At 43.6% G+C, this 27,568-nt stretch overlaps 1 protein-coding gene across 3 annotated transcripts; it reads left to right on the top strand.

The window, feature by feature from the left end:
* The first annotated feature begins 25 nt into the window (after positions 1-25).
* rock1 (Rho-associated, coiled-coil containing protein kinase 1) lies at positions 26-27,498 on the top strand. 3 transcript variants are annotated; one of them, XM_079173125.1, is made up of 34 exons: positions 26-876; positions 10,028-10,109; positions 11,840-11,940; positions 12,105-12,242; positions 12,418-12,593; positions 13,482-13,566; positions 13,711-13,855; positions 14,054-14,192; positions 14,402-14,493; positions 15,370-15,529; positions 15,881-15,956; positions 16,071-16,159; positions 16,513-16,561; positions 16,744-16,879; positions 17,576-17,667; positions 17,771-18,017; positions 18,571-18,677; positions 18,836-18,986; positions 19,663-19,823; positions 19,943-20,127; positions 20,723-20,792; positions 20,876-20,979; positions 21,125-21,290; positions 21,414-21,507; positions 21,593-21,681; positions 21,790-21,981; positions 22,071-22,236; positions 23,955-24,025; positions 24,146-24,234; positions 24,402-24,480; positions 24,663-24,924; positions 25,116-25,320; positions 25,508-25,577; positions 25,954-27,498. In XM_079173125.1, exons 1-33 carry the CDS (start codon positions 784-786, stop codon positions 25,557-25,559), a joined length of 4,143 nt encoding a protein of 1,380 aa, XP_079029251.1. In that variant the 5' UTR covers positions 26-783; the 3' UTR covers positions 25,560-25,577; positions 25,954-27,498. The 3 variants fall into 3 exon arrangements, with proteins under 3 accessions (XP_079029251.1, XP_079029252.1, XP_079029250.1); XM_079173126.1 differs by lacking the exon at positions 25,508-25,577; XM_079173124.1 differs by having other exon boundaries at positions 25,508-27,498.
* Positions 27,499-27,568: the final 70 nt, after the last annotated feature.

Below are 27,568 nucleotides of genomic sequence, written 5' to 3'. Positions count from 1 at the left end.
TTTTGAAGTTGCTTTCTCCGGGGTGTTTGAACAGGAAGGCGGACATGTTGGTCAGGCTGTGGGAGAAAATCGGGCATCGTCTGCTGTTTTTTTTTCTTTCCGAAAACGAACACACATTTTAAAGTTGATGGAGAAGCCTTCGACCCGGGAGATAGAGCACCGTGGACGGGAAACAGTCGACACTCAATGACAGTACGCACGGGATGCAGCGGAAGGACCGCCGTTAGACGTCGTAACGATACCGTGTTTTAAAACTCATCGAAATTTGGAAGAAGCAGAAGTTTTTTTTTTCCCACCACTTCTACTTTTGAGCTGTCAGAATCTATTGTCGTTTTCTGTGCAAGGGCCTGTGGCACAGATATGGGAACGGGCCTGGACTAACCTTCCTATAAACAAAAACGGTTAACTTTTAATTGCCTTTTTGTTCGGATGCACCAACATTTTTAAGCCCTTATCCTCAGTGGCATCCTGCGGAGGCTGACTAATCTGTCGCCGCATTTATCTTTTGCCACTAGAAGTTGTCTGCCACTCATTACCGAGGGGGGGAAAAAAATAACCTCTTTCGACTCGTGAGAATGTGGCTTTTGTACATTCAACGCAACCTTAAACGTTTCATCGTCTGTGAAAGCTCGAGGAGAACGATGCATTTTCTTTAAAGTGCTGCGCAAAGTTCACGCGAAGAAAAGGAACATTTTGGCTAGCTAGCTACTGGCTGGCTGCTAAAGCTAGCTAGCTAGCCAGTGAGCTTGTTTTTGTTCACGACTCGAACGTTTAACGGCAAACATGTCTGCTGGGGAAAGTATGGCGGCTCGATTTGAAAAAATCGATGCCATGTTGAAGGACCCACAGTCAGAAGTAAACACGGATTGTCTTCTGGTAAGTTTGTAACTTGCTAGCTAGCTCGGCTTGGCTAGGTCAGCTAGCGAGTCAACCGCTCTGGGGTCAGGCTACTCCTTGGAGCAGAATTCTTTCTTCCGAGACCAACAAGTCGTCTCGATTGTCACTGACGGAATGTGTCGATATAAACTCAGACACGCACTTAATCATGACCCAACACCTGCGTGTGATGACTTATACATATATATAAATATTAAGCATTTGCAAAAAGAAAACAATGAACAAACTCTGGTATACTACAGTCATAACATTGCAGCCCCAAAAACAATGAATCTGTAATTGCTAGCAGTGGGATAGATGTTTTTAACTTCGACGTGTATTCAGTTAACACTTAAAACTAGCTTTAATAGCTAATTAAACAACAATGGTAACTGAACTAGACTGACAGGTGGCAGCCGGGTTCCTGTTCTCCACAATGCAGACACACTTTGTCAGATTACTCGTGGTCAGGGCCAGTTAACACAGATTATGCTAATAAATCTCATCTGTATTGATTTCCTTGCCACCCACTACAGTGTGATACTGCTTTATGATGCCACTAGTGCACTTGGTTTTTAGATCACAGGGAAGTTGGTGGTTAGGTGTGCTGTTTTGTCTAGATTGACTTATCTCAGCTTCATTTGAAGTGATAGGCTGCCTCTCAAGCCTGTCGTAACCTGCAGGCCCCCACAGCTGCATCGGTACACCTGCCGGCTGCTTCACCGCTATGGGCGACAACTCCTGATGTGACTCTCCAGCCTTGAGGAAAGAAGGCGGCTGCTGCCACGTGCTAAACTCCTAAAGCAACACCATCATAGCTTCTTTTTTTTAAACAAATTACGTGCAGCAAATAGGAAGTGTTTGTTGATGTCAGGATCCTTTCAGCTTGGGTGACAGTGCCACTGAGTGTTTTCACAAGGATTGGGCTCTTAGTGACTCATGAGAGCAGTCACAGTCAGATGTTGGGTTTGATGAACACTCTACGTTTTCCTGTTTGCAGGTGTGGTAGAGTTCACGGCTCAGATTAACAAGGAATGACCGGTAGTTTAAAGTCTGCCTACATGCGGTAGTTTCATTGGAACTCCTCCAGGTGTTGTTCACAGCAGGTCAATCTCTTTGATTAATGGTTCCTGTATCTTGATTGTATGACATGGAATGTATTAGCAGCTCGCAGGCTGACTTACCAAGCAAAGGAACGTCTGGGAAGCGGTCTGTCTTGGGAAAGGGGGCTTGTCCTAAAACCCCACCCTGCACACACACACACTCACACAACTTGAAGTGTTTGTGTATAGGCTGGTGTAGATCGCTGTCTTTTGAAAAAGAAAGCTTGCTTACTCTCTGTGACCTCCCATCCTGTTGCAGAACGAGGCAATTAAACTCACCTGAAAGTGCACACGCGCTGCATTTTTTTAATGGCTAAAAGCTATGGGGACTGTTCCTGCTGGCAGCCACACACACAAGGGTGTTGTTCCTCTCCCCCCCCCCCCTTCTGCGATCTGGCCTGATCAATGAATGGAGGCCTTTTGCTGAGGCTCCCTCTGCCACCGTGCAACTCCACCCACAGCTTAATAAAATTCCGTGCTAATCAAATAACCTCTTGTCTTTGACTGGCCCGGAGTTCCCTGTGTGTCCCAAAGCCATTCTGCACGTCTGGAGAGAGCGAGAGAGCGAGAGCGGAGACCAGGCAGGCAGCTCTGAGGTAGCTGGGTGTGGGCTCCTCTCTCTACCCATAAACCAAAATTATGTGGACTGAAGACTCATGTTTCTTGAAGGCCGTGAATCAGGACGTTTAACTCATAAAGCAGCCGACATGCTTGGCTATGAGTAATAGTTTCCATCAGAATGCACAATGCGAGCCTTTTACTGGCTGCGTTTTTCTGTACCTGAGTCTGAAGTAGAGCACTGTCGGACCTAAACATTCTTCCAATAAGAGGCCTGGTCTGTGTTGTGTGATGGTGACACTCGGCCTGCACCTTACCACTCAGCTCTGGGCCGGCCTATTGAGCACACTATTCAAGCCCTGTCGCCCTTATCTTCACCCTTTAAATAAATCCTGCTTGGAGAGAGGAGCTCCTTATCTGGATGCCCCCCCCCCCCCCCAATGATTGTGCTCTGGGCCGGCCAATCTGAGCAGACAGGATTCCTGACATTGTGATGTGAAAGCTCACTGACATTAACGGTCTGAGCATTGTCCACATGTGTCCTTCTTTCATCAAATCATTTCATCAAATGTCTGGATTGAACGTGCTCGCCTTAGTTTGAGTCTCTGAAGGCTAGCATTGAGGAAACGTGTTTGCCAAATTATTAAAATATGGAATATAAATCGCTTTTTCACAGTGTCCCTCAGTGGTAGACTCTGTAATTATTTGGCATATTAGAATGGTTGGGTGTATCTGTTGGAACATGTTTTGCATGGGCTTTGCCTGCTTTTGAGATGAAAAGTATAACGGCGTTTATCTTTGTTCCTACTTTTGCACTTGGGGTGCATCTTGATCCCTCTTTCATCTGCTATTTGGACTCTAAATCTGTAATAAGAGTAATTGCAGGAAACTGCTCAGCTAGTAAACCAGATTTGAAGCCAGTGGTTGACGATATGAATGTTGCACGTACTTGTTGGGGTGGATGCTTTTATTTTGAAGTGATTTAGAATATCAGTTGAATAAGATGCAGTAGATAAATCGACAACAGTGAAGTGGTACAGTTCATGTGGTAGCAGGGTGCTATGATACAAAATGAGCGTTGTGTTAATTCATTCATGCTTTGAAATTTAGATCTATTTGAATGCTTTATTAAATGAATGATATAATGAACGCGTTAAATTCACATTTGTAGGTTAACGCCTGCCGGCATCTGCCACTCAAATTAGATTTCGTCCCACAACAATATCTGTGTGGACTAATTGATGGAGATGCTTATCACTGAATAATGGTGCTGTGTGGCAAAGAAGCTACGGAATAGAAATTGCTAGTGTGAAGCTTTTACTTGTTTACGTTAAGTTAGTTTTTTATTCTTTCACCTTCCAATTATTGTTCTGTTGCAACAGTAAGCATGTAGCATGTAGCATGTATTTTTTTCTTAACATTTCAAGCTAAATTCAGCCTAATTCTCAAGTTCAGACATTCAAAGGAAACTTGAGATAGAAAGCAAAACCAGCGTCTCCAGATGTTGACCATAACTAACTCTTGTATAGGCATACAACTGAGTCATGAGAATGATTTGTGGAATGATTTTACCGGCGTTCCTCCTAAATCGCCTTACATAGTCGATCTGCTGTGGCCCAACATGAGTAACAGCCTGGAGGAGTACAGTCAATCTTTGTCATGCCTGCCCGTGTCCCAGTAACCTTTGCTTCCTAATGGACAAACCTCACCTGTTAGGTGTTGTCAGCACTGATAATGAAGCTACAGTCTGTGTTCGGTTCTTGACTTGGAGACACATCTGCACAGCGTTGACAGAGGGACAACTTTTGCTTTGTTTCATATAAATCCAAGATTTAGTCAAATCACAATATTCAATCTAATTTTCAGTAACAGCGATGCATGAGCTCACCCACTATCAGTCTTTGAAGGACCATACTGGTGGTTCTGTGTACGCCTGTTAAATGCATTCAATGTTCTTATACTTACCAGTAATTGTGTCCATTTGATAAAGCATGCTATTAGATTCTGGGTTGAGTTGCGCTCCAGGCGGCCATTGTTTTCCGGTTAGTTCAGTCACCTGGTTCTGCTTTGTTTTGCCATCGTTCGACATATTCATACAAAAACAAAGAGTGTGCATATAATTGTGATATTGTCCAGTTTTGTTATTGTCCGGTGGTAGTGCAGCTCCCAGGAGACATTGATGGAGTCATGGCTGTCACACTGATGAAGAGTTAAGAGTGGCAGAACTTTCATGGCGGTGCTTTGGCAGCTATTTTCATAGATAACATACAGAAACATTTAATGATGATTTAAATAATCTCCTTGAGTTGATAAACATGTATTTGCGGTCACGGTTATTGATCCGTTCCTATTGTCAGAAAGGTTCAGGGCTGCCGGTTGTAAACTGCTCTCCTCAGCTATTCAGCTAAGGGAACAACAATTGGCGGAGCTATTTGTAGCTCCACTGACTGATTATGTGCAGGAATGCATGCTAAAATGCTCCAGTCTTTTAATAATGGAACGCTCTCTCTCTCCTTTTGATTCACCCATTGAACTTTACAGCCTCCTGCTTTTCTTTCATCTCCTTTCTTAAGGGCTTCCAGCCCCAGTTAGTTCGTCCCACTTCCAGCGGACTCTGTAACCCCCCCCCCCCCCACCCTGCCCGGTGAAGATGGGTCGGAATAGGCCGAGTCGACGTTTTAATAAGACGGTTATTTGTTGGGGCGAGGTCAGAAATCCTGGGCCGACTCAAGTTTTTTGCTTGAGAATCCCGAGCTCAGTCAGTGGAACACGTGAGTGCGCTCCACTGTTGGAATAACTCAATTATATTTTGACATGAGAGCATTTGTGACGGTGATTCTCGCTCACTGGGACCTCATAAGGAAATGGAATGCCCCTGTTTTGCCACCCCTGGGTTCACTGTCACTGCCATTTAGTCTTTCTAGGTAAATGGGATTTTCTGTCAGTAGATATTATTGTACAGCAGTACAATTGTACTCTCAGTGAAACCAAGTTTTGTACATATATATTTCCGTGTACCTGAAAGTTAGCAGCGAGGAAGCGCTCTGAGTGGTTCGTATGATCACGTTGGTGTTTACTTACGTGGGCCCGGCCCGCCATGGAACTTCCTTTTTTATTTGCATGGCGAACTGAAGGGCTGTCTGAGCAATTGCTCACATGTGGAAAGCATATTGTCTTAAAGAGGTGGCAGAAAAGGAAGTGAGAGGAGCAGGGCTCGACTTAGGCCAGTCCACATGCCTTGTGCTGGCATGCAGAAAGGGATGATGTGGCTGAGTCTCCCATGGAAATTTTAACTCAGACTTTAATGTCTGGAAAAGAGCTTGTGTGTGTGTGTGGATTTCTCTCCCCTAAAGCTTAAAGAAATAATTGCCATATGTAATGTCAACCACCGGCTTCTGCGTTTTTTTTATATAATTACCACATTTCATTAATAGGGTGATGAGATGGTTTTTTAAATATTATTATTTAATATGTGTCGCCCTCTGGCTGAAGCAGCATCAGCAGAAATCGGATAACATGGAGTCCTGTAAGCTCTGGTTTGGATTCCCAGCTATATATATTTTTATTTTTTCCCCAAGACTGCCACATAATAAAACATAGCCTGTGGACTGCTACCACCCAATGCTTTTTGCACTTGAGTGACTTTTATGCAGGGTTTTGTTTCTAATAGGGTAGATTGTAAGAGAATTTTGTGTGTTCATAAATATTCTCACTAACTTTTTGGATTATCTTTGTCGTAAACTCTTTCCCGGTTGGTTCAGGGCTGTCCCTTCAGTTAAGAAGAGATCTTAGAGGCTAAAGTCTAGATCCACATACATTTAACATTAACACAGCTTGTGTATATCTCTATTTATCTGCACTACTGCAGCATTTTCTTTTCCATTTTGCGCTGCACATTTTTATCGTTAATGCCCATTTTTTTTCCGTTCTATTTGCCTGGAAAGCAGACAGAAACGCTTCGGAAATTTCAGCTGCAATAAGTGCGGTAGATGTGCTCGTCTACGAACGGTTTAATCGCTGGAAATGACTCTGAATTACTAGCTAAGAAAGAGCTTTGTCAGTGATCCTGGGCCGCCAGCCTCATATTTTTAAACAAAAATGCAGTCACACAGTGGCTGCTTGTAGGAGCGTAGCAGCCACGTGCCATCAGCACTGTTGCCATTGTTAGTGCTACTCAACACTGTTAGCACCGTTAGCTGCTAGTCACTGCCTCAGAAATCTTTGCGTGCAGAGCCGTGTGCAGGGAGGTAATCACGACTGTATGGGTTGTACCTGCTGCAATCAATCAATACAGTTGACTATAGATCTAATAGCATAATCTGTTTTGAACCGAAGAACGCGTACAGTGATTGGCTGGTCGACTGCAGGTATTGTTTGACTGCAGACGTTTCGATACTGCTTGGCGTACCAATACCCAGGCCTGTAGCTGATACAGACAGCTGTTACACACTCTTGCTTCAGATTGCTTATTTGTTGTTGTACAGTTTGTTCCTTAAATCCGCTTTGTTCTAATTAGCAATTCAAATCTTCTTTCTTTTTTTATTCCACGGTGTTTCGCTGTCTAAACTAAACTAAACCGGGTTCTTTTGTCCCGCTGGTGTTGCGTTAGAAGACTCTTAGCATGGCTCTCTTCTGATTTTTCTTTGTTTTTTCCTTCATTTGTTCCACCATTGGACTAGCCAGCCCCTCATGCACCGGCCCTCGTCTCCCTCCTCCTCTTCGTCATAGTGTTAGGCTCTAGTGCTGATTGAAAATAAGGCTCACTGTGTGACTCTGTACTTGGGATGGATTTATTTTTTTTTTTCCTCCCTTCCTTCACTTTTTGTTGAGAACTTGTTTGGCCACATACCTAAAATAGCTCTCTGACGTGTACAGTCCCGTTCAGGAATGTTACTGTGGCTGTCCAGAGTTCTCTGCGGCAGGAAGTTATGCAAACGTGCATTGCTGAGCGCGGAGCCTTGTGATTAGGGTCCTGAAGGACTCACTTCTTCAGCTTTTTTAATTTTTTTTTTCCCCAGTGTAGGCTGGTTGGATACTGTATGGCGAACAAGGCCCCCCTTTCTCCCAGCCTATGGCCTGGGTTGTGTAACTTATCCCACCAGAAAGTTGACTTTTAAGTTGTTTTTTTGGCTCTCACCTCAGCCATGTGTGTTGATCACAACATCTCCCCTCTTATTAATTTCCCACATTCTGTCCACGTCGCTTTTGTTCTTCCCACCAGCCATTCTTCACCTCCCATTTCTCCTTTCCCCCTCCCATCTGCCTTTTTTCCCTGTTTCCACCCATCCCACAGGGCTCTTGCTTGTTTTATGTCTCATTGATGGGTGGTGGTGGTGGTGGTGGGGGGGGGGGGGGGGGGGGGGGGGGACACGGCCCTGACCTCAGCAGAGTTACTTAAGAGGATTCCTCGGCTCGTCTGAGCTGCTGATTCACCATGTGTCATCATTGTTCTGCTCAGAGACGCAAAAAAAGAAATCCTCTGAATATTTAACCGAGCATCATTCGCGATACAGGAATGACAAGATTCTTGGTATGAAAGCGGGTTTGTAGAATGATGTAGTTTATGTCAACAAGTGGGGAAAAAAAGGTAATTAGATCCAGATCAACTGGAATATTAATATTTTAATCTCTAGGCTAGGTGACCCCTGGCAAGGTGTCAGAGGCTCAATTTCAACATCTGGTTCGCACCCGCTACAGGGAATACATAACAGTATGTTGTGCTAAAGTGCCTGTCTTCATTCAGCCATTGTGGATTATGGAAGATTAGATTAAATCCAGCCGGTGGCATTTGTGCTCCTATCCAGCCAGAGACAATCTACCCTGTCCTTTGTGTTTGTAGTGCTTGGAATCTCAATATTGTAGCTGTCACATCACCGTTTGAAAAGGGTGTTTTATATGCATTGTCTTTTTCCACTCTTATTTATCAACACCGTCCTGTTAATCTGGTTTTTACTACCAGCAGGGACAATGCTGCTCGAGCTGTCGGGAGAGTGTTTGTAACGAGGGTCGCTGGGTGCAGCACAGCATTGTGAAGTCACCCGGTTTACCTCACTGTTCAGGTATTGTTAGGCACCACCCTGCTGCCCCAGTCATCCGAACACACTTAGTCTCTTCTGTTGCTTTCTTTAGAAGCCTTCAACAGCTTGAAACAGTCAATAAATAGCATATTTATTGACTGTTAATATGCTGTTAATGGCATTACTTTATATTAATGTGATAGATATACAAATGGCAATTACATGACAATCTGCATGTAAAATACTGAAGAAAATAAGTTGGTTTTAATAATCGTCTGCTTATCGTGATACATTTTCACTTTTTAGAGGTTTCTACTGTACTAGTGTCCCATTTACTGATCATTGCATGCTATATGCAGGCGCCATTGGGAGGCAATGGGTGTGTGAGTGAGATGAGAGCGACCGGAAATATTAATGAAACAAACGCTTCTAATTGGAGACTTTGTTGTTCCTCCAGGGCCGAAGTTGATTCGCAGCCTCTTTCATTACAAAAAAGACAAAACTCAGTTTCCTCGTTGCACCAGTAACGAGACTCTTTCGCTGCAGCCACTGTTTGTCACTCTCTTTCGTCACTTTGCTGAAGCTGCGCCTGCGCAGGAAGTGGTCGGGATAAGGTGTAGCCTACACGTGCAGCAGTTTCTATAGCCAGCACTCCAGCTAGCATACTCGGGTTTATCTCGGTTTCTAAAATCGGGATGTGATGATTACTCAAACATAAAGATGGGAGACACTCATATATTAATGCACAAATTGTAGTAAAGCTGTGAAACATTCTTTTGTCGCTATGTCTCATGTTTTGCTTACTGCTCAAGGCTTTCCTTCAGTATGGCTCATAAAAGCATATCTGGTCAGCAGCTGACTCCAGCCCTCAGACATAATAACCTTCCTCCGACTGCATATGCTCTCATGAGCAGATGTACGCTGTCAAGGGCCTGACTGTCGATAGCATTAACACCACACTTGTTTTCTTAGTTCTTCTGGCGGTTGGCTTTGTTACACTAAGTGATGCTGCGGCCTCTTACAGGAACACTAAGGAGTGCTTGCGATATCCGCTCGGCCCGTTCAGAACATTTGTTTGAAACGGCAGAACTTTTTTTCCTAATTCCTCGCATGCTTATAAAGAAGCACGTCATGGATTTCAAAGATTTTCTATGTTGGGCGACATGCTAAGGCAACATTTCTTAAACTTTAATAAGCTCTGACATCCTTCAGTGGATCTGTTATTAATCACTTTCACAAACAGTGAATGTTTACAGTAGCACAGAAATCTGGCTATTTGCAAGAAGCTGAAAACCTCCGAGACATCATTAATGTAATCCGGGCTTGGCGCCCAGTCGCCCACTGACGTCTTTATGCTGATTCTTCAGAGACCAACAGCCTGACGGGCCACAGCTTGCTTTTTACATGTTGTGTGTAGCGTAGACGCTGTAGCTCTGTGTGCCTGCTTGCTAACCCTTTCTCCTCTGCCTGCAGGACGGCTTGGACGCGCTGGTGTACGACCTCGACTTCCCCGCCCTGAGGAAAAACAAGAGCATTGACAACTTTCTGAGTAGATGTAAGTAGCTCACATCATGCATTGATCTCCGTGTCTTTCACTTAAACCACTTTGTGTTTGCAGACCCCGTTGCATACGGGTGTACAGGCCTAGGCTCAGAGAAGAAGGCCGTTTTTGGGTCACCGTCTCTATGTAGGCGTGGACACAATAGGTGTCTGCTGCTTAGTGTCCCCCAACAAAGGGGCTTTCATAACTGGCTGGTGACCCACATGATGCCGATGGTGGTGGCTTCTCTTTTTCCCAGTGCTCTCAGACTGGGGAACCTCATAACTGAAATACCTACCAAGGGATGATAGTGAGGCTGAATCTAGCTCTCCTTCACTGATCTAGCATAACTGCCCAATTCTTCGCGGTCACATTTCCAGGAAACTATCATAATACAGCGTTTGTCCCAGAACTTGTTCTTGTAAAGCTGATGTGGGGGGGCTAGAGCATCAGTGTTATATCTTGAGGGATATACGTCTTTAATTTCCTGAATTACATATAGGCAAACATATCATTTCACCAACACACCTGCAAGCAAACTAAACAACAAATGTTTACTCCCACTCGCAAGTTGTAACGCAGCCTATTCCGCAGTAAATAGAGTTAGCACTGAAATCTATTGAGATGCATATTCATGTGTCGTATTGATCGGGTAGTGACGGCTTTCACGGGGGAAATGATTTTCCGCTCTGGCTGAGAGGTTTATTCATGTCCATGTAGTCACTTCTCTTTCAGTCTTTACAGGGCTTTATTTTTTAGCAGTTTTAAGTAAAAAATAAAAGTCAGTGCTTCATACTTTGATGATCAGCTCAGCCTACTGTAAACCCCTGGGCTAAATCTGCCATTAGGCCTGAATTACTCTTGGTACAGTACTCGTGCATACAGCGGCAGAGTGTTGGAAATGCATTGATGGATGTGGACTAATGGACTGGCTGTCATGTGAGACACTGGTCCTCAGTAGCATGCATTGCCTGAAGGGCTCTTCACTCTGAATTCTCTCCTCCATGCATTGTGCGCTGCTCTTGATCACATCAGCTGATTGCTCTATTGTATACATGCAGGGCCCTCCACCCCCACACACATGCAAATACACACAGTGTGTCTGTGTAACGGCAACGACAAATCCTGTTTGTACCGTTTCCAAACGCATGTTTTTAGTCCTCTGGGGTGTTTCATGATCCCAGGAACCTACGCTCACAGTGGAAATGACTCGCTCTTAGATGTTCTTATTCTAACAACTTTGGCCGTGCTTTTTTATTTTTAGATCAATTGAGTTATGACCCATGTGAATTGAAAAATTATCCCCCCCCTTCCCCCCTAGTTCAACTGTGACCAAATTTGGCTGAACAGTGACTACAGTGTCCCCTGAGGGAGCTTGCATTGTTACATCAGGGAGAGGCCGACTCTCCGTAAGCAACAAACTCTCCCTGAGCAGCAGCTCTCAGCTGTGCAGAGGCACTGTCAGCGCTTTGTGATCCGTCTGCCAACAGGCTGGATGTTCATATGAAAGTCTGCTATATGTAAACATAACATTTAAGTGATGTCAGGAAGTAAAAAATAAACAGGGTAGCTGATCTCCCAAACAAAAAGCAACCTCTGGAAAATGTATTTTAGTAACAGAAAACCTCTGCAAGCTCTCTCCGGCAACTTGTACTGTATTAACTAAAAGTCAGTGCAACAACTTAAGCTTCTATAACTTCTATTTTCTATTAACATCTGTCTCTACTTGTTTTGTTTTTCCCCAGACAAGGAAACCATTAGTAAAATCCGTGATCTACGCATGAAAGCGGTGGACTATGAGGTGGTTAAAGTTATTGGGAGGGGAGCTTTTGGAGAGGTGCAATTGGTAAGAAAGCTATTTTGTGATGTCTATAAACAAGTATTATAGTCAGTATTTTGTTTTCTATTAGTTCAGTAATATTCTTTGTGTTGCTCTAAAACACTGTTGCGTGTGAGAAATACTTGAGTGCGCCTAATTGATTGTCAACACTTCACCTTTGTGTTTTAAAGGTAAGACACAAAGCCACGTGCAAGGTATACGCCATGAAGCTGCTGAGCAAGTTTGAGATGATCAAGAGGTCGGACTCTGCTTTCTTCTGGGAGGAGAGGGACATCATGGCTTTTGCCAACAGCTCATGGGTGGTGCAGGTACGATGTGGTAGAGAACAAAAAGCATCTAAAACTCTACCTAACCTAGTGTGGTATTCTATGTAAGCCACACCTACATAAACCCAGCACTATGTGTGAGTGAAAAGAGATCTCTTCGCTCGGACTGGTATTTTTGGGTATTCTTACGAATAATTTCCTCTCTTCTATTCTGCAGCTCTTTTTTGCGTTCCAAGATGACCGCTACCTCTACATGGTGATGGAATACATGCCGGGCGGCGACTTGGTGAACTTGATGAGCAACTATGACGTCCCAGAGAAGTGGGCCCGCTTTTACACAGCAGAAGTGGTGCTGGCTTTGGACGGGATCCACTCCATGGGCTTCATTCACAGGTGAACTTCCCCACGTCTCCTTTTGCTTTTAGTCAAACACGTTGATATTTGATTAATCTTTAATGGAAAATGCTATTTCTGACTCATGTGAGGCCGTTAAGGTTTCATAGTCTGTTTGGAATGGCCTCTGAAACCTCTTTCAAAGGGAGGGTGTAAAACCATTTATCTTTTATGGGTCTTGACAACTGAGATATGCAGTAGGATCTAGAAGGAGTGGTAGCTAGCGACCTATGATCTAAGGGGGCTTTATAATAACCAGGAAGTCCAGGGTCAGAGGTTCTGGTTTTAGCATGAATGCTAGTTCCTTGCTAGTGTTCTTCTAACTATAGGTGTCATGCAGCTGTCATTACTGCTTTGTTTTAGGGACTCAAAACTAATGCTCCTCCAACATTAGAATGTTAAATAGCATGTGTTTTTATCCCAGTTTATTATTTAGTGTATCAACCTGTATCTCAAACCTGTTAAAATGTTCTAAAATGACTAGCCACATTTATATAATATTATAACTTCTGCCGTGACAACTTTTTAAACTATTCTAAAATGCTCACGGATATTATTCTACACACTAAGCTCTGTGCACAGCTGCGATGGTCGACGATTCCCACCATGACGGTTGCATTAAATAGCTCTCTGTTGCAGTGAAAGGAATTTTCAAGTAAACGTATCCTCCGCTCTCTTGGGTCTACTTTCATGCCTCATTACAGCTGCCTGCTGCACCTTCAGACACTTCTCAATTGGAGAGCTTTATTTCCCCTCAAGCAGCTCTAACCTCTAACGGTGCACATAAGCGCATGCAAAGTGAATTAGTTTATTGTATGCTTGAGTTTTGTGTCTTGTTTTGGGGTGTTGTACATGCGTTTGATGTCGCTGTGTTTTTTGCCTTCTCAGGGATGTGAAGCCCGATAACATGCTGCTGGACATAGCAGGCCATTTAAAACTGGCAGACTTCGGGACCTGCATGAAAATGAACAAGGTGTCACATTTCATTTCTGTCACCATAATATTAATATTTACAATGTATGTGGTGATAACATTTGTAGCTAGACTGATAATTCATTTATTTCTTTAAAAAACTAACAAACTTGTGATGATTTAAAAAAATGTCTCTCCTCTTCAGGACGGTATGGTACGATGTGACACAGCAGTGGGAACTCCAGACTACATTTCGCCCGAGGTACTGAAATCCCAAGGAGGAGACGGCTATTACGGCAGAGAGTGTGACTGGTGGTCAGTGGGAGTGTTCCTGTACGAGATGCTAGTTGGTGAGTTTTTGATAAGCTATTTCCCGTCAGGGTTTATGTTGTTATGTCGTAAATCTTATCGACAAAATGAAGTTGAAGGTCAAGAACGACGAAAGCCTTGAATGGTTTCTACCTTTCCCTCCGTTGTAAAAGATGTTCCTGCTCAGAATGTTTGTTATGTGGACATAACAGTGACCCACGGCTCTTGTTTGTGCTCAGGCGACACTCCCTTCTACGCGGACTCCCTGGTGGGGACCTACAGCAAAATTATGAACCACAAGAATGCCCTGACCTTCCCCGACGACAGCGACATCTCCAATGACGCCAAGAATCTCATCTGTGCTTTCCTCACTGACAGGTTAGATAGCGACACACTGAGCACTTAGGGTGGGCTCTTATCATTACACCCTCTCCGTGTTTGGGCATTGACGGTGGAAGGAATCTTGATTGACGTGCACGTAATAACGTAGAAGATATAGCTCTTTGAGATATTTAAGAACGGCTTCTGCCGCACATAACCGTTGACATGATCAAGAATCAAACTTGTCCTTCCTCACCCCCCTACAGGGAAGTCCGCCTTGGCCGTAATGGCGTAGATGAGATCAAGAGGCATCCTTTCTTCAAGAATGACCAGTGGACGTGGGAGAACATCAGAGACAGTAAGAACACTTTTGCCGTTAACATTACGGATTACTTTCACACCTCCCGTTTCATTTGGCATTCGGCTCCCTGTTCCTTTAATCGTGTAGCCAGCGATCATGTTTTTCCATTTGACCTACTACACAGACATTTGCAGGAAATTCTTGTAGACGAGCCATTCATTCAGTATCCTCTCCGAGACTAAACGTGATTCCTGCTCAGAGGAATAATTGGCAGCACAGCCCTTTTTGAGGCCAACGAGGGGGGGGGGAGAGGGGAGGAGCAGTCCATGGCAAATGTTAATGCTCCGGGGTTGACACTGGAGCAGAGAGAGATTAGAAATGGAGGGCTAAATCCAGGAGCTATAGTCAGTTCTTTAGTGGCTTTATATTTAATACTTTACTAGGCTGCAGTCAGCACTTTAGTGTTGGCCTACTCTGTCGTTCCACTGGCTGGCCGGCTCTGCTAACTGGCTGGTTTCCCTTGTTTACTCTGTGATCCAGGGAAAAGCTGAACACATGTTTCTGTATCTTTTTATCTATCTGGAAGGTAATCTACTTCATAATCCAGTTATGGCAGATTAGAAAATAATAATCTATTGAAAAGAGAAAATGAGTCAAAGTCAACGAATATGTTTTACATGATTTGGATTAAGTGAGCTTTCATATAAATTACAGATACATGCATGTATAATGTGTAAGTATTGATAAAGAATAATAATTTTGGTGCTTAACAGAGCTTGACTTGCCAATCATTTCAGGACTCTCTTCTGTAATCTGTGCTTTTACATTTTGGCTGAATCATGGGCGATGCCATTAACACACTTATTATATGTAATGAACTGCTGGCCCCGTTTGTCTGTTTACGAATCTTCCATCTTGTCGCGCCTTGTGTAGCGGCTGCCCCAGTAGTGCCTGAGCTGAGCAGTGACGTGGACACCAGTAACTTCGATGACATCGAGGAGGATCGGGGAGAGGAGGAGACCTTCCCCATACCAAAGGCCTTTGTGGGCAACCAGCTCCCCTTCGTCGGCTTCACTTACTACAGCAGTCAGCAGTGAGTCCGCCAGACGCGTTCATAATCAACGTGAAGGATTGTTGGTTCAATTTTCTTAGACCAAAGGAAGCATTTTTAAAATGGGCCCTTTTAAGATGACTTGTGACTTCAGGAGCAATAAACCTTTTTCATGGTGGAACTCAGTTTGTCATAGTAAACATTGTTTGAATACCTTATGTTGGAGCAAATGTCAGATATATTAACTCTCCGGGTTGCCTGTAAATGCTCCTGTAGTTAAGAACATTGCTTAATTGTTCTGTGAAGAAGCAGTGGTAGTGTTTAGTTTTCAGGAGAGGTTTTAATATAACTGTTGTGATTATGTTTCGGTAATTAAATGTCTTCTGTTTCCAGCCTTAAGCGCAGCTCCAGCGCCGCCACGAAGGCCAGTGACAAACGTAGCAGCTCCACAAAGGAAGACAAGAGTCATGTAAGTGGAAGACTTTTGGAGATCTGCCAATTTATTAGATTTCCCTTAATGCAGGAATCTGCAATATTTGTCTGTAACTATGAAGATCTAAGATTGTTTTAATGTCTGTTTTAGCTGGAGAACCTGCAGAAAAGGATTTACCAGCTGGAGGAGCAGCTCCACAGTGAGATGCAGCTGAAGGATGAGTTGGAGCAGAAATGCAGGTATTGAAACAAGAATTGTATTCATCACAAGAAGGAAGCTGCTTACATAGTCAAAGCACAGAGCGGATGCAAATTCTTTGGTGTTGTAGACAGACAACAGCATCACAGAGGGAGGATTAGTGAGAAGACACACATTTACTTCTAAATAAAGTAATTATTGTTTCTAGTTAAATTTTGATATTTGCAAATGCAAAATGGGCCATAGATATGTTATCATGTCACGATGCCGACGCGTTCTTTTCCCCCTGATTGCATGTGTATTGTTACATGTTTATAAAGAGTAAACCAGATTTTTGTACACTTTTTATTCAAGAGATATTCAATGTAGTTATGTATTGTTTTGTTCTCCCCAGGACGTCAAACACCAAGATCGACAAGATCATAAAGGAACTGGATGAAGAGGTTAAATGCTGATTTATTTGTTGTGATATTTGCTGCTTTAATTGCAATTATCTCCATAAAAGTAAACTGCATCTAAAGAGTGTGACGATGGAGTTGAATGTACAGTATTACTGTGGCGGGGTTAGATTACGAGCTGGTTTCTTCCTGCCACATCACAGCTGCTCTGTTGTTCCTTGCCACAGGCAAACCTGAGGAAGAGTGCGGAGGGCAGCGTGTCTCTGCTGGAGAAGGACAAGATCATGCTGCAGCACAGATTCACAGAGTACCAAAGAAAAGCTGACCAGGACGCAGAGAAGAGGCGCAATTTGGAGAATGAGGGTAAAGATAATGAGGTGCTGCTGACGTATGATTCAGAACACTGTGCACTTATAGTAGAATTGTAGAGTGAAGCACGGGAGCAGTCGTTATTTGAGTTTTGTTTCATGTTGATGCTCTCTGGATCCCTTGATCTGGTCAAGACGTTTGCCCACAAATGGAATTAGCTGGTATCCTGGCGTGACCTTCATCCTGCTCACCGACCAGCTACAGATCTAGTTAACTGTTAAACCGTGCTCATGTTCGTCTGCGTCTCCCATTGATTTGCAACAGAAAACAGCACTAAGTGGATTACCAAGCAACAAACTGTTAGAGTTGGTATAGCGTGACTTCGCTTGGGGTTTAAAATAGGAGCTGATGGTGCATTCATGTGCTCCTCGGATGGTCCCATTCACTTACTCTATCTGGAAAGCAACTAATGGTTACAACCTAATCCCATAATACGAATTATATGAAAGCAAAGAATTGACACGCAACATTTGAATAAATAAAACGTTTCTTACCAACAACCCAACATTACATTTCGTCCGCCATGTTTCTGCGTAATTGACGTTTATTCAGCACGTCGTGTAGCAACATTTTGCAGACTTTCCAATTTCTTGTTTTGAGGGTACTAGTTTTTCAGATTATTTCAACACCACACGAATGCAGCATTTATAAAGCCCTGTTTAATTTATTTTCAATCTATTTTTTTTCTAGTGTCGACTTTAAAGGAGCAGCTTGAAGACATGAGGAAGATCAGCCAGAACTCTCAGGCCTCAAATGACAAGATCGTCCAGCTGCAGAATCAGGTACACACACACACACACACACACACACATATATAGTCTGGACGAGTGGAGGACAATCCATTGAACTTCATTTTCCCTCCCGCTCGTCTGTTCTGATTGACAGATGGAAGAGGCCAACGACCTCCTGCGTGCAGAGTCGGACACCGCGGCGAGACTGAGGAAGAGCCACACAGAGATGGCCAAGTCCATGAGCCAGTTGGAGAGCTTGAACCGCGAGCTGCAGGAGAGGAGCCGCGGTGCGGACGGGGAGAAGGCCCAGCTGGAGAAGGAGCTCCTGCTCCTTCAGAGCTCCCTGGACTCGGAGAGGAGGAACTACAGCCTGGGCTCTGAGGAGATCAGGGAGCTGCAAGGTGATCCACCGACATATGCATACGCAGCACTAAAATCCATAACGGTCCATGAATCTTGTTTGAAACTTCTTTTTAAAGACAAAGACCAGGGTGTTTAAAGTAGCGAAGTTTAAAGAGTGCAGCATTTGAATCTATTAAACCAGCTCAGTGTGGTTCTAAATAGCTTTTAATCTTACTCTCATTCAGACATTTTGAGACAGCTGCAGAAATTCCCATAATAGAAGCCGTCGCCCACTCTCCCACTGATGTGTGAGACATGCCCAAGTGCTGACCGCGCCTACAGCAGTCAAATCAGTCTCTGATTTATCCGTCGGCTGGTTATCTTTTAATGAGAACGTCTGAAAGTCATAGAATTAGTGGGGCAGGAGGGAATTGGAGTCACTTTCAGAACAGTAAAAAAAAAAAAAGTGTCAAAGAAGTATTAGGTGTTTTTTGTGGATAAAAGTTCTTGACATTGAAATATATGAATGAAAGGTTTTTGCACAAAAAAAAGGCCAGTTTCATATCATAAGCGCCGTGAAAGTGACGATGTGTCTTTCTCGTCCGTTCTCAGCGAGGATGTCAAGCCTGCAAGACGACAACAAAAGCTTGAAGCACAGCCTCTCCAAAGTGGAGTCTGAGCGCAAACAGGCTCAGGAGAGGAGCAATAACCTGGAGAAGGTATACACAAGAAGTATATTACTTTTGTCTGTCCGATTACGTACGTGCTTCCACCCCGTCGAATCGCAGGAATTGCTGTTATTTAGTGTATTTTCTACCGAGTCGATGGGACAGCTCGCCTTCATGTCGTTGTGTTGCCATTACCCCCTCCCCCACAGGAAAAGAACAACCTGGAGATAGACCTGAACTACAAACTGAAGACGTTGCAGCAGCGTCTGGAGCAGGAACAGACTGAGCACAGGGTGACGCGGGCACAGCTCACTGACAAATATGAGTCCATCGAAGAAGCCAAGTCAGCTGCCACGAATGGTATGCCAGTCCTCTGTCGGAGCACGTCCTGCTCCGCGGTTTTTTTCCTCTGTTTTTTCTATTTGCTGCCTTATTTTTTTTTCTCCAATCCGACTTTAACTTCTGTATCTAATTACTTTCTTTCTGACCTCATCTTCCTCTCCCTGTTTCATCTTTCTTGTCTACCATCTGATCAGACTTACCTGCAGGGGATGTTTGGGTGGGAGTTAATTCAAGGAGTGTAAGCGGGCAGCATGTCAGGACAGCACCTCATTGCATATTAAAGACTCTTAAGGGAGCTTTTTCAACAGAATGATGATCTGTCCAAATTATGTCTTGCCTTTTTGCCTTGAACATGCTGGATTTCTTCCAGGATAGTTCTCCTGCTAATAGTCGAGGCTCATTATTTTCAATAATACTGATTCTCATCTAAATTTCAGTTTTTCATCTGGATTTTATTGCCCCCATGCACAAACGCATTGTATTTCCAGCTTCAAATACAGAGGGAAATTTACAGAACTGAACAATTACAGCTCAGAGTATGCCTTTAGTAATAGAAAATGGTGGAAAATGCTCATTAGCGACTGATAATCTGCTTTTGTGTTGATCCTGTTCCCATCACATTTGTTCTTGTTGATGGACTTGGATACTCGTTGAACAAGGACTTGACCATTTTTCTGTCGCTGTCCTACTCCAGCTGTTCAGTCGAAGATGTCTGAGGAGAACGGCGCGAGGATGCGAGCGGAGAGCCGGGTCGTGGAGGTTGAGAAGCAGTGTTCAATGTTAGAGTTTGACCTCAAGCAGTCTGTGCAGAAGATGGAGCAGCTGATGAAGCAAAAAGAGAGGCTGGAAGATGAGGTAAGTAACCCCCTCACTCTGGCAGTCCGTTTTTTTTTAAATGCCTTTTTGTACAGCATGTTTTGTGCCTTGTGAGGTGAGATATATATCTCACCTGCCTTTTTGCCGTCCTTCCCCAGGTGAATAATCTGCAGATACAGGGAGATCAGGAGTCGAGCAAGCGTGTCCAGTCTCAGAACGACCTGAAGAGCCGCATGCAGGAGGTGGACCGCCTCAGGTGTTCAGAGAAGCAGCTCAAACAGGAAATCAACACGGTGCTAGAGAGTAAACGCTCGCTGGAGTTCCAGCTGGCACAGCTAACCAAGTGAGTGGCTTTTCTGCACCTTTTTTTTTCCATGTAATTCTGCATTTGTTGTCCAACCTCTAATCACATTACATTGGATATTTGTCGGCATGCAATGTGTATAACACAAACGTAATATCAAATAAAATAAATACTTGTATTATATCTACTTGAAAATTAGGAGAATTTCAAGTTGCTGACACCACTGTGCCAGTTATTATTACTCAGAAATGAATTAGCCGCAGCTCCAGCCTGGAGCTCTTAATTTGTTTGTGCTGCGCTGGCCAGTAATGCTCTTTGGAAGTCAAGGCGTAAATTGGCCTACAATTGCCTGCTATTTTCAAAATAGTGCTATTATTCCGGCTTAGGGGGTGACCACGCCAAGGCTGTTCTGCAGCAGTGTTTACATCAGAGGATTAGAGTTTAGCGTCCAGCTCCGTCCACTCCATCGCTAATCCGCTGGCTAGCGCTGCAGCCCGTGCTGCTAGTTGTGGTGCTATTTATGTTTTTGCTACAGGGGGTGTGTGGAAAAGGGCTGTATAATTAGCTTAGATACATAGAATCAATAAAGAACTGAAAATGTAGCACTTCATGCTTTTGGTTGATGTGTTAACAGACAATACAGAGGCAACGAGGGACAGATGAGGGAACTTCAGGACCAGCTTGAGGCCGAACAGTATTTTTCGGTAAGTCTCAGTTCCCCGATGTCTCGGCCCTCTTTATTTAACGTGAAAGCCGCCGGCTAAACCATCTGTCTGCCCTCCATCAGACGCTTTACAAAACTCAGGTCAAGGAACTAAAAGAGGAGATTGAGGAAAGGAACCGGCAGGTACAAGAGACTCATAAAAAGGTGCAGGAGCTGTGCAGTGAAAGGTAAGAGAATCAGTTCCATCACTTTATTGATGTAAACAAATGTCAGCTGATGGTTTAATGAGTTTTTCTTGTGATAACGAATGGCTGAAGAGACATAGGATTAAAACAACAATAATAATCATATTTGTTTTTATCCTGTACAAAGGGACTCCCTGTCCGCCCAGCTGGATCTGACGGTGACCAAGGCCGAATCCGAGCAGCTTGCCCGGGCGCTGCAGGAGGAGCAGTACTACGAGCTCAACCAGGAGAACAAGAAGGCAACCAGCAGACATAAGCAGGACATCGGGGAAAAGGAGTCTACTATTGTCCGGGTATGCAAATCCAACACTGTGTTGTTATTATATCCCTCCACAATGTTTATTATGTTGTACATTTAGTAAGATGCAAATGCCTTTTTATTGTCTAACTTTTGAGTGGAAACCATTTCTCTGCAGCTTGAGGAGTCCAATAACACTCTGACCAAAGATGTGGAGAACCTCAGCAAAGAGAAGGCTGAGTTAAGTGAGAAGCTTAGTACTCAGGATGAAGGTACTGTCCCTTTTGTTGAACTTAAATTCTCTTTGCTGCATTATGATTACGTTGTTGCACAAGCTGAGTCTCCTTTTCTTGACAGAGTATGCAGCTCAGAAGGAAGAGATTGCAAATACAATCAAGGCCAACTATGAGAAGGTCCTCAACACGGAGCGCACACTGAAGACTCAGGTAACGAGTCACAGCTTTAGCCGGGGAGGTATTTTGCAAACACTGGTAATGCCAGTGGAGAACTGGTGACTGATGCTTTCCAACCATTTCACTGCTTTGATAACTCAGGCGGTGAACAAGCTGGCAGAGATCATGAACCGTAAGGACATGAAGCTGGACCAGAAGAAGAAGGGCAGTACTGCCGACCTGCGGAAGAAGGAGAAGGAGAACCGCAAGCTCCAGCTGGATCTTAACCAGGAGAAAGAGAAGTTCAACCACATGGCCATCAAGTACCAGAAGGAGTTGAGCGAGATGCAGGCGGTAAGTTAAAGATGTTCCAGAGCACTAGAGCCCTAGAGAGTTTTATCCTCGTTTTCAACCCACATCTGACCACATCTGCTAACCAACAGCAACTGGCAGAGGAGTCCACATATCGCAACGAGCTGCAGATGCAGCTGGACAGCAAGGAGAGCGACATCGAGCAGCTTCGGGAGAAACTGAACGACCTGCAGCAGCGCATGGATAGCTCTAGTGTCACCAGCTTGCAGACCGATGAGACGGACAGCAACATTGCAGGTAGGGTCACCACAGGGTCTAACTGGAGTCTGCTGCTGCTATTACTCCAAATGCAGGACTCCTCTGCAGCTATTCAGCGAACACAGTACATCTAAATAGTCTTTTTAGACTATTTAGACATCTTTTTAAAATTTCCAAAAAATCAAATATGTGGGTTAAGACTTTTTACACATTTACTTCCCAGGTTTTGGCTACAGTAGGTGGTACAGGGTCCCTAAAATCAAACATTTTTGTTGTATAAAAAAACAACTTTTTTATATAACACTTAAATACTGCCTCAGAGGAAACTGATGTAAATGTCAAGGACTAGTGTTAAGCCTCCACTTAACATGTGTATGGGTTTGAATGGTTACATCTGTTAGTTGGTCCGTTTCACAGTTTTGTTAATTAGTGTTTCATCTTTGCTTTCAGGCTGGTTAAAGTAATGATTCGGTGTTAGTAACCTTGTGTGTTTGTTGAACAGCTGCCTGTGGTTTTAGTTTTAAAGTCACGTTGCCATACCTACTGCTGTACGACGATTAACATCTGTTCATGTATGATCGTACCTTCCTCTAACGTATATCTTTTACATGCCTTGTTATAGGTCTGTTTTCATATGAGCTGGTGTCTGTGGTTAAATCATTCTCTCTTTATTCCCCCTCATGTCCAGTCGGTTGTCTTCTTATCTTTGTAACGTCTATTCCTTTCCCTCTGTGAGTAACTGAGGGGGCCGGCCCCTCTTGCCTGGCCTGTGCTGCAGCTGTTGTGTTTGTGTCTTTTTTTTTTGCCCCTGATTTTATTAAAAGTCTTCTGTTACCAGAGGTGGGAAACCCCTCTCTTTTGACTTTTGAAAGACGCCTGATGGAGAGGAGAGAAAAAAATTGTCTGACTAAAAAAAAAAAAAAAAAAAAAGAACAAGGCCAACTTTCATGCAAAGATGCTGGCAGTGAACTTGCTTAATGTCACAAAAGGTCAGCTCCAACGGTAAAGTAACTACATGAGATCAGAGGTTACCGTCATACTAGACCTCGCCCTGTGTGAGGTTTACCGCCTCGCACTCAGCCCCTTTCAAAACGTGTCTTGAAACTGAAGAGCCTGTTTTTTTTAATTCGTGGCACTGTGTGTGCACTACAAACACTTGACACTCTTTGTTTCTTTTGTTGTCGGCATGTTCACATAGAAGTACTGCTCGTTTGGAGACTAAGAGCTCCCTCACGGTGTCACGCTTTAGTTGACAAGCCCTTCTTAGTTCACTGTTCCCATTTGACTTTATGTTCAGCTGCATGCACTTGAAATGATCATTTTTAGCACCAAATGAGGGATATAACCTGCAATGCACATGGTTGTTTCTGTGTAAGGCGTGATCGAGCTAATTCAGAGAAAATCAATACCAATTCATGCTGAAAAACTCTTCAATTTGAAGTAATAATCTCCGCTCTGCTAACATGCTGTAAGAAGGACTTACCCGTGTCTAATATGTTCCTCCTGCATGGGGAGTGTGAAGTAGCAGCATGGGATGTCTAAACTCCTCTCTAATCACTGCAGTCACCGTAACGCTGGCAGAACTCCTTAAGGGGTTCACTTGGTGTTTTTGAAACAATTATGGCCTTTGTCAGTTAACTTTTCATTTTTCCCCCCCAGTTGAGTTTGGATTTAAACACTGCATGGCCTTTGTTCCACAGTGCATTTCATTCATTGCATGGATTTGTAATTGTTGTTGCATCTGGGCTGCTTTTCAGAATCCCGATTGGAGGGCTGGCTGTCGATTCCTAACCGAGCTAATATCAAGCGATACGGATGGAAGAAGCAGGTATGCGTTTCCTCCGCACACCTGCTTTTCGTTGAAGTCCGTTTCGGTTTGTTGCGAATGCCGCAAACCCCTCGAGGGCAATTTCCGTCTTCCTCTCATTGTCCTGTTTAATATTTACAGTATGTGGTGGTGAGCAGCAAGAAGATTCTGTTCTACAACGACGAGCAGGATAAGGAACTGTCCAACCCCTCAATGGTACTAGATATCGAGTAAGTCTTTTTTTTTTTCTTTTTTTTTGACGGTCACATTTTTGCTTAAAAATGTCTGCGGCGAGAAAAGGAATTATCCACCAAGGCCATGTAGCAGGGGTTGTGTTTTACATGTTAGTAAAGGTTACAGTGTTATTGATACGTAATCGTGTGTCTTCTTTGTGCAGCAAACTGTTTCACGTGAGGCCTGTCACACAAGGAGACGTGTACCGAGCCGAGACAGAAGAGATTCCAAGGATATTCCAGGTCGGAGGCTCCTTCCTGTTCTCCAGATTTCTCTATAGATTCTCATAAATGCGTTCTGCCTGTATATTTCTGATGTCGAGATGTCGAGTCAGATTCCGCGAAGCTCTGCTCCGACCACAGAAATGCTTATTTTTAAGCGCAGATTGTTTTGACGTTTGGCCTGCTTCTCCGTCTGTTATCAGATCCTTTACGCCAACGAGGGAGAGTGCAGGAAGGAGGCGGACACGGAGACGGGCCCTCAGGGCGACAAGACCAACTGTCTCCCACACAAAGGCCACGAGTTCATCCCCACGCTGTACCACTTCCCTTCCAGCTGTGAGGCCTGCTCCAAGCCTCTGTGGCACGTCTTCAAGCCGCCGCCGGCGCTGGAGTGTCGCCGCTGCCACGTCAAGTGCCACAAGGACCACCTCGACAAAAAGGAGGACGTTATCGTTCCTTGCAAAAGTAAAGTCCTTTGGCAGTCTAGGCTGTTGATGGTGTACAAACACTTTATACTTTCATTTTTCAAGAAGACGAGCTATCGTGAACAACAATTAGTCAATTCATCTTTTACAGTAAACTGAATGTCTTTGGGTTTTGGACTGTTGATCTGGATTCTTGACCTACAACACCTTGTGCCCCCCCCCCCCTCACAGTAAACTACGATGTGACCTCTGCCCGGGACATGCTCCTGCTGGCTCTGACCCAGGATGAGCAGAAGAAATGGATCGGCCATCTTGGAAAGAAGATTCCCAAGACCCCGCCATCCACGTTTTCCAGAGCCTCGCCTCGTTCCATGTCCACTCGCGGACCAAACCAGTCCTTCCGCAAGAACCCTAAAAGCAATACGGGAAAGCTGAGGTAACTTGACAATTTGTGGCTGATGGTCTTGTTCACTTGATTGCATGAAATACAATAAGGCAGTGTGCTGTTGTTTTGGGCAGTGAGTGAGTGAGGCTGCAGTCAGAAGTCTTATTATATCCCATCTGGTGGGCTGAGCTGTGGTCCAGTCAGTCGCGTGACCTGCTGTTTGTCTCCTGTGTTGTAGCAGAGCGCAGTCCAGCCTCCAAGCAGCAGACACAACATCCAGCACTTGTTGACAGGAACTTCTTCAGAAAGTGTTGATTTTAGACTCTTTTTTTTTTTTTTTTTTTTTTCAGCTTTAAACTTGTCTATTTATTAATTGTATTACTGGGTGTTTCTAACACGAGACACTTCCTGGTTGGTTGGTTGACTCCTGGGCTCTTTCCAGTTGACACTTGGGATTTTTCTAATTGGCACTAACGTGTTGTTGGGTTCAGTAACTAACATGGACTTACTCTGCAACTCTTCGTTAGAATGGTCCATATAAAGGATTTTTACGAGGTGTTAACGGTGTTGCAGTGTCTATAAACCGGCTTTTCTGTTGTATGTTGACTCTGATTGGCTTACTAACCGAGCTAAAGATATGTCTCTCTTTTACTGGACACCTGTCTTTGTTTTTTTTTCTTTCAGCTAACCATCTGAACCATTTGGATTTTTTTCTGGACTCTAAACTTTCCCTCCTTCCTCATCCTCAAAAAAAACCCGGAGAAACCTGTATTTACATAGAAAATTCATTGCAAAGAAAGAGTATGTCAATAAATATCTAGCGCTGGAAAATTGCAACACATATCAGACATGAGGCATCGTGGACATAAAGAGGCCTAACACCCGGCTCTGCCATCTTTCCACAAGAGACAACCGCCGTTCAACTCAACAAACTTGCAGCTCTCCATTTCTACCAGAAGATGGCACACTCGTCCTGGACTTAAGATGGACAGTGTGCGCGGATAGAGGGACTCATGTCATGGAGACGTTCTGTGTTTCATATTATATGACAGTTATGATGACCGTGGGAAGGTAAACGGGGGTTTTGCTGGGACTCCTGCAAGTGTGTCTTCAGTTTAAGGTACCGTCATACAGGGATTGCGGATCTGCAGTGACTCGGGTGGAAAATGAATATCAAATGTTGTAATTTTATTTTTTTTCCCCCACCTGACAGATACTGAAGCCAAACGCAAGCGTGCTTCTGTCTCCGGTTAAAGAAAATGACTGATGCCTTTATCTAATATCTCTGGCCTTTTTGCCTTTATTCTTATCACTCTGCAAGTCACTTATCAGGTTTGGGACAGAGTATTGGGACATAAGTATTAGATGTTTTGAGTATTGAGTGAGGAGCATGCAAGATCATCATTTAAATCTATGCATTATTTTTATTATAATTATTTTTATTGCTCCAAGCCATAAGGAATATTCCATTGTAATGGCATATAGGAGTCCTAAAACTTAATAGATTTTTTTTCTGTTTATTTGGTACATTCTGTTAATTTTTTTTTTTTTTTCTTGTATTGTTTTTTTTTGTTGTAATGTATTGCCTTACATTGATTCATAGATACATGGTTCAAAAGGAAAACATTAAGTTAACAAATGTAAAACTGCACTGTTTGAATTGTAAATTATTTGTAGACTAAACAGGTGTAGCATTTGGCCCACCTAGTGCCTTAACGTTTGGATATTGATTTTACTGCCATATCTGTTTGTTGTTGTTTTTTTCCCTCCAAAACAAGACAAATCTTAACTCTTCCATCATTTATTGTTTAAGAAATTGCCATGCATCTGTGGTTTTTATCGGAACTTCTTCTCTCTGGTTTGAGTATATAAAATATATATATATTAGATTACCTCTTTATGGACACATTGCAATAGAGTTAGCGTGTCAAAAGAAAGTCCCTAAACTCGGTTCATATCATAAGACAACTTTCAGGATGGTGTACCTAAAGGGAGACCACCAGAGTCGATGATTGTCCTTGTTAACAATTACGAGTTGTTTCTCTAACACGGTAATGTCCCGTTAATGCAAACCCCCCCCCACAGTGTATATAATGAGAGCGACATAAGGATTATGGAATACCTCCGCAATCTTGTTATTTGTAACTTTTTGTTCAGTTAAAAAAAAAAAAAAAGCACTGGAACTATGATCTACTCTTGTCTTGGATAATTTGCATGGTTAATTGCATTGGAGTCCGCACTGATGGATATGTCAATAAACATATCTTTATCATTCACTGGATACTAGTTTTCACTACAG

This window comes from Pholis gunnellus, assembly GCF_910591455.1.
Source record: "Pholis gunnellus genome assembly, chromosome: 14".
Lineage (NCBI taxonomy): Eukaryota > Metazoa > Chordata > Actinopteri > Perciformes > Pholidae > Pholis > Pholis gunnellus.
This window is presented reverse-complemented; position numbering and strand designations above follow the sequence as displayed.

Bases quoted from the DNA above. Each gene is read 5' to 3' on its own strand.
- rock1 (XM_079173125.1), top strand. From the start codon at position 784: ATGTCTGCTGGGGAAAGTATGGCGGCTCGATTTGAAAAAATCGATGCC. The intron at 18,018-18,570 runs GTGATCCACCGA...GTCCGTTCTCAG, and splicing joins GGAGATCAGGGAGCTGCAAG to CGAGGATGTCAAGCCTGCAA. The intron at 24,026-24,145 runs GTATGCGTTTCC...TAATATTTACAG, and splicing joins GATACGGATGGAAGAAGCAG to TATGTGGTGGTGAGCAGCAA.